The sequence below is a fragment of the Nicrophorus vespilloides genome, unplaced genomic scaffold (assembly GCF_001412225.1).
Source record: "Nicrophorus vespilloides isolate i.1.1-1 unplaced genomic scaffold, Nicve_v1.0, whole genome shotgun sequence".
Classification (NCBI taxonomy): Eukaryota; Metazoa; Arthropoda; class Insecta; order Coleoptera; family Silphidae; genus Nicrophorus; species Nicrophorus vespilloides.
Genome location: NW_017099923.1, coordinates 27,181 through 40,654, shown reverse-complemented (window position 1 = coordinate 40,654; position 13,474 = coordinate 27,181). Strand labels below are relative to the sequence as shown.

The following is a 13,474-nucleotide window of genomic DNA, read 5'->3' as shown; positions in this document are numbered from 1 at the left end:
TTATTTTTTAATTAATGTGATTACATTAATAAAGATCATAAGATAAAATAGAACATCGAAAAATGTTCAAAACTAAATAGAAATAAACAACTGACAATAATTGAATATAACAATTCTGTTCTGTTTTGTCATTTCTTCTTCTTTGACGTGTTCTTTTTTTAGTATTGTCCTGTTTTGTCCGATCACTATAATTTGGTTATTAAATGAACGTTGTAAATTGTTTTAAGTAAATAATTCTGAGTTGGTATCACTATTACCATTAATAACATAAATCATATAATTAGAGAACATATAATTCATGACGACAAAATTGGTGATTTTGTTTGCAAAGGAAATGTTACATAATAATGAATTTCAAATAAATATTCAAGATGTTGTCAGATTCGGTTGTCAAGTAAAAGTTGCCATCTATGATTATTTGTTTAATTAATTAAACAAACGCATTGCATTAAATGTCATTATTTAAGTAAGTTTTGTTGTAATTAATATTCGTGTTTTGGTGATCAATTTACAAGAAAAATTATTAAGAAAATATAGATTAAAATTGTTGCAAAAACTACGAAAAATAACAATTAAGAATATAAATAAATGTATAAGGTAAGATATGAATTTTTTTTTGAATTAATTGGAATTTTAAAGACATTTCTAGAACGATTCTGAAACAAAAATATTTTTCATTATAAATAACCCCAAAAAATATGAAAAATTTGCTTGTCATATTAAATTCGCCATCTATGATTATTTTTTAATTAATGTGATTACATTAACAAATACCATAAGTTTTTTACTAATTTGTAATGTAATTGATATTCTTGTTTTGATGTATAATAGCTAAAAATACAGTTTTGAAGTGTAATTTGTCAGTGGGAAATGTGTTCGATAGAGATAGAGAAGCGCGAAAAGTGAGATAATGTAAAGTATATTATATTGGATTTCATTTAGTGGTAAACAGTTTACCAATAATGCTTTCCATATCAGGTGCTTTACGGACTCGCAACTATATTAACTTTGCATTGTTAATTAAGCGGTCGCCGGTGCGGTTCATCCTGGTCTACCATAACGAGCGCTTCGGTAAATACAAATATGATTAAACAAAATATTTCCATTGTTCATTAAACCGAAGCTTAATTGAATTTTAGTTTAAAAAAAGAAAATAAAAATTTAAAAAAAAAACAATATATTTTTTTTTTTTATTTCGGATTTAATTAAGTTCAATTGAAGTAGTTAAGGCCCTTTCAGGAAATCTAATTAAGGTTCTTGTTTTCTTTTCTTTTTTTTTTGGGTTGTTGCAGCAGCAGCAACAGCAGTGGCGTAATCTATTGCCACCTCAGGGTACCAGTTAGTGACGCTTGCGTGCGGCGCCGCGACGCCGTAACCCCGCCCGATGGACGCCAGTAGCATAGCAGCGATGGACAAGGACGCATTGAAAAAGCAGATCGAGAACATGAAATACCAGGCTTCAATGGAGCGTTGGCCACTGTCGAAGAGCATCGCCGCGTAAGTGCCCAAACTAACACACTACACACAAAAAAAAAGAAACAATATATAAATTAAGCTAAAGTTATGTCACAAAGTATATAGTTGTCGATAGGAAAATTGGATTAGTTGAAGCGATTTCGAGCGCAACCCCCACGGTTTTAACGAAGGGAGAAAGAGACAGACTGGGGCGCGTATCGACCCCGGGAGCGCTTCACGAATACACCCCCCTTTTAGTTTTTTTGACTCACTTTGACGCACTTTGTTATATTCACGCGTGTTTTATTCCATTCCTCGAGATGCCTCCTACACTTCCTACTATGGAGACACCTCGATTCCGCGCTTCTTATCTTATCTCTGGAAACTAATTCGAGCTAATAATTACCCGAATCGTGGAGATAAATAACCTGCTGGGTTTTTCCTCGTCTGTTTTTGTTTTGTTTAGTTGTTTTGTAACAACAAATATGATCGTGCCATTAGTCTGGATCGATCGGGATGGGGACGACGCCCCCCTCGACGAAAACAAAAACATTTCTATTGTAATTAGAGCAGAAGATGAAGCGGATGGTACGGTTCAAGTGGGCCGCTGACACAATGCGAGTGCGTGAGATGATCTTTAATTTTAGACACCAGATCTAAATACAGAGAGAGAGAGATGAGTGTTAGTGTCTCCTTTGGCGCAGGATGAGAGGTTTTAATTTGAGAGAGAGCATCGATTCCGATTTGATCTCATCTCGCCCACCAAAATGCCAATTTATCGATTCACTACTGTGTCTTCCAGCTCTTGCGCTACGCACACAAACTCTCCTATACAACATTCAATTCAATACAGTTTCCCCAAATCCAATCAAAGATGTACATAAATTTATCCCACATTGCTTTTGTTTTAGCTGCAACATTCAACTATCAAAGTTTCACAATTCCTTACAATTAATTATTCATATGAATTTATAAATTTTGAATATTTGCAATTAAAAAAACAACTTTCATTATGATTCAAATGACAATTATTTTACAAAATTATTGATTTTTAAAAAAATTAATTAATTATTTAGATACCAAATGTAATTAATATGTGAAATTCAATTTAAATTTTAGATTAAAATAATTGTAATTAATAGAAACATAAAATCTAGTACAATTTCACTGAATAAATTAAATTTAATACATTTATTTTACATTTAATACAATAAAAAAACAACAACTATTATTATGATTCATTTTATTTTACAAAATTATTATTTTTTTTTAAATTAATTAATTATTTATGTACCAAATGTAATTATTATGCGAAATTCAATTTAAATTTTAGATTAAAATAATTTTAATTAATAGAAACATAAAATCTAGTACAATTTCACTGAATAAATTAAATTTAATAGATTTATTTTACATTTAATACAATAAAAAAAACAACAACTTTCATTATGATTCATTTGACATGTTGTAAATGTCAGAAATTAACAATTTAATTAAATAAAAATAATTTTCTTTTACAAAATTATTGATTTTTTTTTTAAATTAATTAATTATTTATGTATGAAATGTAATTAATATGCGAAATTCAATTTAAAGTTTAGATTAAAATAATTGTAATTAATAGAAACATAAAATCTAGTAAAATTTCACCGAATAAATTAAATTTAATAGATTTATTTTACATTTAATACAATAAAAAAACAACAACTTTCATTATGATTCATTTGACATGTTGTAAATGTCAGAAATTAACAATTTAATTAAATAAAAATAATTTTCTTTTACAAAATTATTGATTTTTTTTTAAATTAATTAATTATTTATATACCAAATGTAATTAATATGCGAAATTCAATTTAAATTTTAGATTAAAATAATTGTAATTAATAGAAACATAAAATCTAGTAAAATTTCACCGAATAAATTAAATTTAATAGATTTATTTAATACAATAAAAAAATGTTATTTATACTAGTTATAAAATAAAGTATTCAACTTTCAATGTGATAAATATTTATATTATATTCTCTTTCGTATTAGATCTATTATAGACATCATCAAATTTGTTCTTATTTTGTATCTTCAATTTACATATTCAAATCTCAAACATCTCAATTATTTTGTGTTTTTTTTTTGTCCAATGAACATAATTAGATATTTATATAAGTTATGTAAGAAATAAATGCATTTGGTTTTTTAAATTATTCAATTCTATAAAAAATCATATTGTTTTTTTTTATAAAATGAACATAAAAAGTGTATGAAAATTTACATTATTTATAATAAATTGGATCAATTCCAGGCGAAACGTAATTATTTAAATTTAGTTGTTTTCAATTTGCATATTCAATTATCTAAATATTAAACATTAACATAATTAATTATGTTATAAATAATTTGAAAGCGTTTTTCGTATAAATAATTATGTAGAATTTAGAACTTCCTCGTTCACCAACTGTTCGTTAATTTAATTTAACAAATATATTAACATTAGTTTGTGCTAAATTCTAAATAATGGAAATTGTGATTTACAAGTGTTAAAAATAGAAAACTTTGGAAAAATGCAACTTGCACAATATTAACACGTTTTTATTTGCCAAGTTTTATAAGCATGTAAGTTAATTTTAATATAGAATTGACAAATGTAAGGTTCTTTTGTATAAATCATTTATATTTAGTGAAACTAATTATTATATAATCACAAATAATGTACTAATTTATTGAAATCTGCTGCAAATAACGTGAATAACTTTGTTAGAATTTGTAAATATTTGATTTTGGAATGACGATTGAAAACGAAATTGGTTTACACATGAAATCATCAACAGCAATTTGCAAATTAATAGCTTTTCCACAGACAATTACGTTGTCCACAAAATCAACTCCGATTCGCATATAAATGTGCACTGGCAAAATCTCTGAAAACTAAAAGCAATTTGGACCGCATCCAAAATAGTAATATTTGCGTAAACCGAGTCTAATTAAATTGTTGCAGAGCTTTGGTAATTTGCGAGTTTTCAAACTCTAAAAAAAAAAAAAACTAACCAACAACGAACAATGTTTACCATGGAGGAAACTCTACTCCATTCAGCAGAAACGAAAACAGAACTTCCCAAACATTCAATTACAATCCTCGACGCAAACGAAATGCAAACACAAAACCCTTCATCAACGAAACTGTAATTTAGTTCCTTCAGCGCAAACATTCTCAACTCATTCCTGATTGCCTCGAATATTACTAAAAGTTTCATAGTATTAGATTTAGTTTAAGTTACGTAATTTTCTGCAGATGCGAAACGAAGTTTCATTGTATTTAGTTACCTAATTCGCAGATATGAAACTGGTAGTATTGTTAAGAAAAAGAAGAGCGGAGTTTCTGAAGATTGAATTGTTGAAAGAAAATACGATTAAAATGAACTTGAACTGTAAGTTTCAGCGTCTTTTGTTGAAGAATTGATTCAGCGCGCGTTTTTTTTGCCTCTTCTGTTTGTTTGTTATTTTGTTTTGTCCCTTTTCATTCTTTCTCGGCCCTTTTGGCTGCGACGTGAGTGGATGGGGCTTGAATGGAATGGGTTTTGGCTCGAGTTCAAATCCTCGCGCAAAGAGGGGTTATTTGTTTGCGGCTGCGAAACTGGGCATTTCGTGCATCCAAATGGAAACAATGCCGATGATTCCGTTGCGTAAGAAATGGTCTTCGCAAAAACGGAGTCGTTTCATATGCATATTGCTTGTGCATACGATCGTGTTTCATACCGTTAGATACGTGTACTGTTGTATTTATTGAATAACGTCCGTGGAAATGGCAGACGTAATTGCGAGGAATAAAATTACTATGATAATTCGTTTGCGGCGATTATGAAATTTGTGTAGAACGCTCGTAAAATTTGCATTTGATTGCGGCACAATCAGCGATGAATATAGAATACAAGTAGCTACAATAAAACAGATTTTGCAATTAACCTAAAACAACCGACACTTGCCGAGTAGCGAGACAAGTAAAGTACTGACTTGTCGAGTAATGAGACAAGTATTGCAATGCTATAATAATCATAGTTAAAAGAGGATTTAAGACTTTGTAGAATTTCTGAAATTATACTTAATATATTTGCATGTGTTATGTAAATAAATCGGTGTGTTTGTAAATACTCTCGGAATACTGTAAGCTTATGTCGCATGTGGAACATGCAATAATGATTGATTTAGTGCGCTGAGCGTTTAATGTTAATGAAATATTGATTTATATATTATGGTATTAAATTCTCAGTATTACGTTTCTTCGCTTGAAACATTGATTCGAGAATTAATTTTTTTTGTAGAGATCAAAGAAGAAATTCTGTATAAGAATGTAATTCCAAATTCAATAATTCGTGTCGAACGTGATTTATATTTGAGACATTAAAATGTTTAAGTACAATAATGTTGTTTTTAGAGAAAATCAAAGATTGTTTTGGTTGTTTTCTTCGTAGATTTGTTTATAAAAAAGTTGGTTTTTAGCAGGAAATCGAGCTTAGATAATTCATTAATTCGTAGCTGAATGTGCAAAGCGGAAATAACGAGGATTAAAGTTGGCGCAATCTTTCGTTCGTCTCGTTTTGCTAAGGATTTTGTTGGGACGCGAACGCCTTTGGCGCAGTGAGATTCATCATCGTTTCAGGTCACGTCTCCTCTGACCCTTTTCTTCAAAAAGTACAATTTAAGTACAATAGTTTTGTTTTTAGAGAAAATCAAAGATTGTTTTGGTTGTTTTCTTCGTAGATTTGTTTATAAAAAATGTTGGTTTTTAGCAGGAAATCGAGCTTAGATAATTCATTAATTCGTAGCTGAATGTGCAAAGCAGAAATAACGAGGATTAAAGTTGGCGCAATCTTCCGTTCGTCTCTTTCAATTTTTTTTTGGTAAGGATTTTGTTAGGATGCGAACGCCTTTGGCGCAGTGGGATTCATCATCGTTTCAGATCACGTCTCCTCCGACCCTTTTCTTCAAAAAGTACAATTTAAGTACAATAGTTTCTTTTTTAGAGAAAATCAAAGATTGTTTTGGTTGTTTTCTTCGTAGATTTGTTTATAAAAAAGTTGGTTTTTAGCGGGAAATCGAGCTTAGATAATTCATTAATTCGTAGCTGAATGTACAAAGCGGAAATAACGAGGATTAAAGTTGGCGCAATCTTCCGTTCGTCTCTTTCATTTTTATTTTGCTAAGGATTTTGTTAGGATGTGAACGCCTTTGGCGCAGTGAGATTCATCATCGTTTCAGGTCACGTCTCCTCTGACCCTTTTCTTCAAAAAGTACAATTTAAGTACAATAGTTTCTTTTTTAGAGAAAATCAAAGATTGTTTTGGTTGTTTTCTTCGTAGATTTGTTTATAAAAAAAGTTGTTTTTTAGCAGGAAATCGAGCTAAGATAATTCATTAATTCGTAGATGAATGTGCAAAGCGGAAATAACGAGGATTAAAGTTGGCGCAATCTTCCGTTCGTCTCTCTCATTTTTTTTTTGGTAAGGATTTTGTTAGGATGCGAACGCCTTTGGCGCAGTGGGATTCATCATCGTTTCAGGTCACGTCTCCTCCGACCCTTTTCTTGAAAAAGTACAATTTAAGTACAATAGTTTCTTTTTTAGAGAAAATCATAGATTGTTTTGGTTGTTTTCTTCGTAGATTTGTTTATAAAAAAAGTTGGTTTTTAGCAGGAAATCGAGCTTAGATAATTCATTAATTCGTAGCTGAATGTGCAAAGCGGAAATAACGAGGATTAAAGTTGGCGCAATCTTCCGTTCGTCTCGTTTTGCTAAGGATTTTGTTGGGACGCGAACGCCTTTGGCGCAGTGAGATTCATCATCGTTTCAGGTCACGTCTCCTCCGACCCTTTTCTTCAAAAAGTACAATTTAAGTACAATAGTTTCTTTTTTAGAGAAAATCAAAGATTGTTTTGGTTGTTTTCTTCGTAGATTTGTTTATAAAAAAAGTTGGTTTTTAGCAGGAAGTCGAGCTTAGATAATTCATTAATTTGTAGCTGAATGTACAAAGCGGAAATAACGAGGATTAAAGTTGGCGCAATCTTTCGTTCGTCTCTTTTTGCTAAGGATTTTGTTAGGATGCGAACGCCTTTGGCGCAGTGAGATTCATCATGGTTTCAGGTCACGTTTCCTCCGACCCTTTTCTTCAAATTCCTCCATCTCCTCTGAGCTTTCACCGAATCACCACCACTCTGTTGTTGTTTACCTGTCCAATTTGCTCGTCCGGTCGAGATCACCAGTTTGAACCGGATAAACGGAGCGAGCAGAGGAAACAAAGGCAGGACGTAATTAGATTCGCGTCAATTTAAATCTTCCGCCCAAATCTCTCTTTCCCCACGCACGCTTTGCAAAATGCAAATTGCGCGAACAGCCTGGAATCGCGTTATACGAGATTAATGGGGAAATTATGTCATCCCCCGCACAACGATGCGTCAATCGATGTCGGATTAATGAAAATCGTTCACCGACATTTTTTCAATTGTCGACCTTTCCATGCATACAATTTCATCTGTCTCTTTTTTTTTGTTCGTCGCTCCAATTCTGCTTCACTGAATCTCATCTCTGCACATTCAGCGAAACGCAGAAATAGAATTATTTGTGTGCACGTTTACATTATTACCTATCATCTGCATTCGCATTCAGAACTAAAAATAAATCTTCGATTTCATATTCTAACATGCATTGAAATCAAATATTCTATTGAAATCTGTTCAATTTCTTGATTAATACCAAATACTTAACACAATTAGAACATTGAAAACGTATGCAATACGACAAAAATTAAAATTGTAATTTTGCACAGAATTTGTAATATTTTCAAACTATAATCAATCAATTTATTCACTAAGCGCTTAATCCTTAAACAGAATAGCAAACATAGATTTTGTTTGCGAAGCGTGTCGATCTCAGTAAAAGCATTTGTATTTCTTAGGAGGTTTCCTTCTCATTCGATCATCAATCACTGCAGCTTTTGTGTGAACATCGGTTGTTACTCTAACAAATTGCCTTCGCTCTACTAAAGAGCTTCCCATTTATCTCGATTCAGAACGTAATTGGATAGTTCTACAAAAATAATTAATTACACTTTATTCAATCAACAAACTTCTTTTAAGTTAAGAATTATACAAAATATACTGATTTATTTACAAAATTAATGTTTATTTATTGAGAAAATCATAGTTTTTAATCAATTTCAACGACAATTAAAAGAAATAACATTAATTTAAATTTCAAATTATATCCAAGTTAGGCAACTTTATATACACGCGTGTATAAAAACAGTAGACTTTATTGTTAATTTTTTTTAATTATAACTTGCAGTTTATTTATTTAAGGAAATCTTCAATCAATTATGATTATAATTGATTTTTTAAACATTAACTATTGTTTCTCTTTTTGTTGTTATGTCTTTGGATTAAGAAATGAGTGAATGTTAAAACAAATTTGAAATTTATTCTTATTTTGTATCTTCAATTTACATATTCAAATCTCAAACATCTCAATTATTTTGTGTTTTTTTTTTGTCCAATGAACATAATTAGACGTTTGTATAAGTTATATAAGAAATAAATGCATTCGGTTTTTTAAATTATTCAATTGTATAAAAAATCATATTGTTTTTTTTATATAAAATGAACATAAAAAGTGTATGAAAACTTACATTATTTATAATAAATTGGATCAATTCCAGGCGAAACGTAATTATTTAAATTTAGTTGTTTTCAATTTGCATATTCAATTATCTAAATATTAAACATTAACATAATCAATATTGTTATAAATTTGAAAGCGTTTCTCGTATAAATAATTATGTAGAATTTAGAACTTCCTCGTTCACCAACTGTTCGTTAATTTAATTCAACCTATATTCATAACAAATATATTAACATTAGTTTGTGCTAAATTCTAAATAATGGAAATTGTGATTTACAAGTGTTAAAAATAGAAAACTTTGGAAAAATGCAACTTGCACAATATTAACACGTTTTTATTTGCCAAGTTTTATAAGTATGTAAGTTAATTTTAATATAGAATTGACAAATGTAAGGTTTTTATGTAGAAATCATTTATATTTAGTGAAACTAATTATTATATAATCACAAATAATGTACTAATTTATTGAAATCTGCTGCAAAAAAAATTTTCTCGATTCAGAACGTAATTGGATAGTTCTACTAAAATAATTAATTACACTTTATTCAATCTACAAACTTCTTTTTAGTTAAGAATTATACAAAATATACTTATTTATTTATATAATCAATGCTTATTTATTGAGAAAATCATAGTTTTTGATCAATTTCAACGACAATTAAAATAAATAACATTAATTTCAATTTGAAATTATATCCAAGTTAGGCAACCCTATATACACGCGTGTATAAAAACAATAGAATTTATTGTTAATTTTTTAATAATTGCAGTTGCAGTTTATTTATTTAAGGAAATATTCAATCAATTATGATTATAATTGATTTTTTAAACATTAATTATTGTTTCTCTTTTTGTTGTTATGTCTTTGGATTAAGAATTATTGAATGTTAAAAATATTTGAAATTGATATTAGTTTATGTTAGGCAAACAAATATACATCTAATCAGGATTTTCAAATATATTTCAGGATGCGGGAGTACGTGGAGGAGAACGAGAAGAACGACCCATTGATCCACGCCCCGGACAAGAAGAACAATCCGTGGGCCGAGAAAGGAAAATGCGTGATCATGTAGAGAAGACGCCAACGCCGAACATTCCTCACCAAAAGAAAAAAGAAAACAAAACAAAAAAAAAAGAACAAACCAACAGCAAGCATAATACAAACAAAACAAAGCAACATGGTTTATTTTATCTCCGTACACACGAAACACCAACCCGTTCCTCCGGACTTCTGGGCTTCGATCCTACCTATCTTCACCACAAGCACTCGACGCATCTCAACACTCCACCAAAAAAAAAAAAGACTCATCGCACCAGAACTACAAAGGACCTCCAAGTTCTTCGCATATCAAAGCCCCCCTTGTAAACTCGTATGATTTTCCCGCATTTTGGTGTAATTGTTAAAGGATGAAGATGAGCAAGAGGACGAAGAAGAAGAAGAAGTAAAAAGAAGATCAATTGTTATGTAGTTTTTTAAAATAAGAGTTTGCATGTGTTTCGAAACATAGAAGAGAAGAACAACAATCATATATATATATATACGTAGCGCGCTTTTTTTTTTAAATCTGGGAATTTCGTTTTCGATCGTTTCGTCGACGCTAGTCAACTGAGGGTTTTTGGCGATTAGTTTGAGGGTTTTGTGATTGGAGAGGCGGACGTTCGCGGCGGCACCGCGCCCTTATTTCAAACACTTCCTGTTTTCCGGGTTTCGGTTCGATTTCGTTTCGGTCCTTTCGATTGAAGATGGAAAAAAAAGAAACGGTTAAAGAAAATGAAGAAGAATATAGAAGATCCGGGGGTCTTCGGCGGAACGGGATGGCCGTTTCGCAAATTGCCTGCGCCGACATGGATTGAGCAACTTCCTAATGACCATCACCAAACAACATCGAACACTGACTTAGGCGTTTCGTGGCAGATTTCCATCGCGAAACCGCCGCTCCTTCGGCCGGAGCCGCCCCAAGCGCTCAAACGCTGACAGTGTGTAAACGATTAAACTAAAACATTAAAATATAAATTTGTAATTAATTAAGTTGGCCGCGGCGGATTTTTTAAGACACCCCCTGAAGCCGCGCTCCCCTCGGATGCCCGCCCTTCGCATCGGTTCGCGAGCGCCCGCGCCTGGGGGAATCCCCCGCAGGACAACACCTAAATAAATAAACGGTAACTAGTGGTTACCCATTAAAGAAACTAAGCGAGAGCATGATAAAACTTATTAAGAGAGATAGATGGCTGTCAGTTCCGAAGAACGAACTTTAAGAACATCTTTGACGACGGATATATTAATAATAATAATAACATTAACGATGGACTCAACATTTAACTTTTTTCTTAAACTTAACATTTAAATTAAAACGGCTTTGCTTAAGAAGATTTCCGTGAACTTCGCTTCCTAGCTCAAAGTGTACTCTTATACAAATATAATATAAAAACTATACAAAACTAAATTAGTGGAGGAGGAATTTCGCGCTGAATTATTGGTAAAAACGCCTCTTTAGCAAATTTTTCTCTTTAGCGAACTTAACTAATTAATTGATTAAACGAGAAAAACAAAAAAATTATAATTGTTAAAAAAAAAAGAGTAAACAAATGAATTTAAAAAAAAAGCTTTAGTGTTGAAACTAAAGCGTAAATTGTTCTTGTTGCGCGAAGCGAACTAATTAAAACGAGTTGATTAAAAGAAAAAAAACTTAATTAAATTTAAAAAAAAAATGAAGTGTATTGTTAATTAACCATAGGTTTCTAGCGGATACTCTAGTCAATAATTTTAAGGTGTTTGAAAGTAATGTTAATAAGGATTAGCAAACAATACTTGTGACAAATTTTCGGGATCTGCAAATGATACTTAAATAATGAAAACCAAATGTAAAACACACACACTAAAAACACCAAAGACGCCGACGAATTTTTTGCGCCGCGAATTAAGAACTTCGAAGAAAAAAAAACCCTCTCAAAAAAAAAAAAAAAAAATATTAATTACTAATTAGTCCCAAAGCCACCCTCAGGTTATAATTGTAATTGTTTTATTTATTGTTTCATTTTGTCATCGTTTCTTCTTGGTTTTCATTTTTTTTTTTTTTTTAATATACTTTTTTTCTTTTCTTAGTTACTTAAAGCCGTAACTTTTTTGAAAGAAGAAAATTAATAATGTGTAATACTATGTAATATGTAAGGAGATAATGTTGTTCGATCGAGAACGATTCTTGACCTTCCTTTATAATTCGTACTTAATAATTGATATATAATTAATTAATAATAAAAAAAAAAGAAAACATATTTGTAATGACTTGAGAAGACGGTGGAGAGTATTGATAATAAAATCGAGAAGAAAATGTAAGAAAAAAATAATTATTCTAAATAAACATGTAAAGAGTTTCAAAGAAATTTTGTTTGTTATGTGTAAAATTTTAATTCCCAATAATTTCCTTACAATATTTCGTATATAATTTAAATTGTTGTGAATATTATGAAACTTCTTTAATAATACTCTTTCAGAAAACTATTGAACATATACATAGGGTGGTAGACGTGATTGGTAGAAGATTGGATGAGAAATACTACTGCTCCGCCGCTTTTCTTGACATCTCCCAGGCCTTTGACAGAGTGTGGTATGAAGGACTACTCTACAAACTGAAAAGATGTCTCTCAAGTCCATACTTCGACATATTCCGCTCATATCTAACGGGAAGGTACTTCCAGGTAAAGCTGAACGAGGAGTTAACTTCGTTACGACCCATTTTCTCCGCTGTTCCTCAGGGTAGTGTTTCTGGGCCCTTACTAAACTTGCTGTGACTACTTTTGCCGACGACAATAACATCCAAGTTTGGCTCAAGAAATGGAAGATTAAAGCGATCTGATCCAGAGGTTCCAATCAAAACCGCTGAGAATGGTCACCAGACTACCGTGGTATATAACAAACGATGATATCCATTCCTTCACCGACACCAAACTAATGAAGGAAGAGATAGAGTTAATTATCTGGATATTCACCGAAAACCCCTTGCTATGTCGCTTTCTCTCACAGAGATTGAAGATTGAAGTGTTTCAAGCCCTAATACCTACAAAATCGTCTTTAGAATAAGTAGTTTATGAGTGCGTCTGCCTTTAAAGTGATTATGTTAAGGTTGATTACTGGACCAATCCCTTGACTTTTTTATATTTTTGTTTTGTTTTAATTGTCCAGTTCATTGCCTCATGTGAGATAGATGGCCGAGAAAAAAAAAGATTTCTATAATTAAGTTTGAAACACATTTTTTTTATTCGAATTGGTCCACTTTTACTCAATATACATATTTTATTTATGATACAGAACTTTCTCGGTTCAAATTCAAATATTTGACTTAATTTTGACTCCAA

The 13,474-nt window shown here is 31.0% G+C and overlaps 1 protein-coding gene across 2 annotated transcripts; it reads left to right on the top strand.

The window, feature by feature from the left end:
• Positions 1-975: 975 nt before the first annotated feature.
• LOC108566085 (guanine nucleotide-binding protein subunit gamma-e) lies at positions 976-10,876 on the top strand. Of its 2 annotated transcripts, none has more exons than XM_017925801.1 (3): positions 976-1,071; positions 1,293-1,497; positions 10,089-10,876. In XM_017925801.1, the coding sequence occupies exons 2-3, from the start codon at positions 1,385-1,387 to the stop codon at positions 10,192-10,194; spliced, it is 219 nt and encodes a 72-aa protein (XP_017781290.1). In that variant the 5' UTR covers positions 976-1,071; positions 1,293-1,384; the 3' UTR covers positions 10,195-10,876. The 2 variants fall into 2 exon arrangements, with proteins under 2 accessions (XP_017781290.1, XP_017781291.1); XM_017925802.1 differs by having other exon boundaries at positions 1,054-1,071; positions 1,296-1,497.
• The last annotated feature ends 2,598 nt before the right edge of the window (positions 10,877-13,474 follow it).

Bases quoted from the DNA above. Each gene is read 5' to 3' on its own strand.
- LOC108566085 (XM_017925801.1), top strand. From the start codon at position 1,385: ATGGACGCCAGTAGCATAGCAGCGATGGACAAGGACGCATTGAAAAAG. The intron at 1,498-10,088 runs GTAAGTGCCCAA...AATATATTTCAG, and splicing joins CTGTCGAAGAGCATCGCCGC to GATGCGGGAGTACGTGGAGG.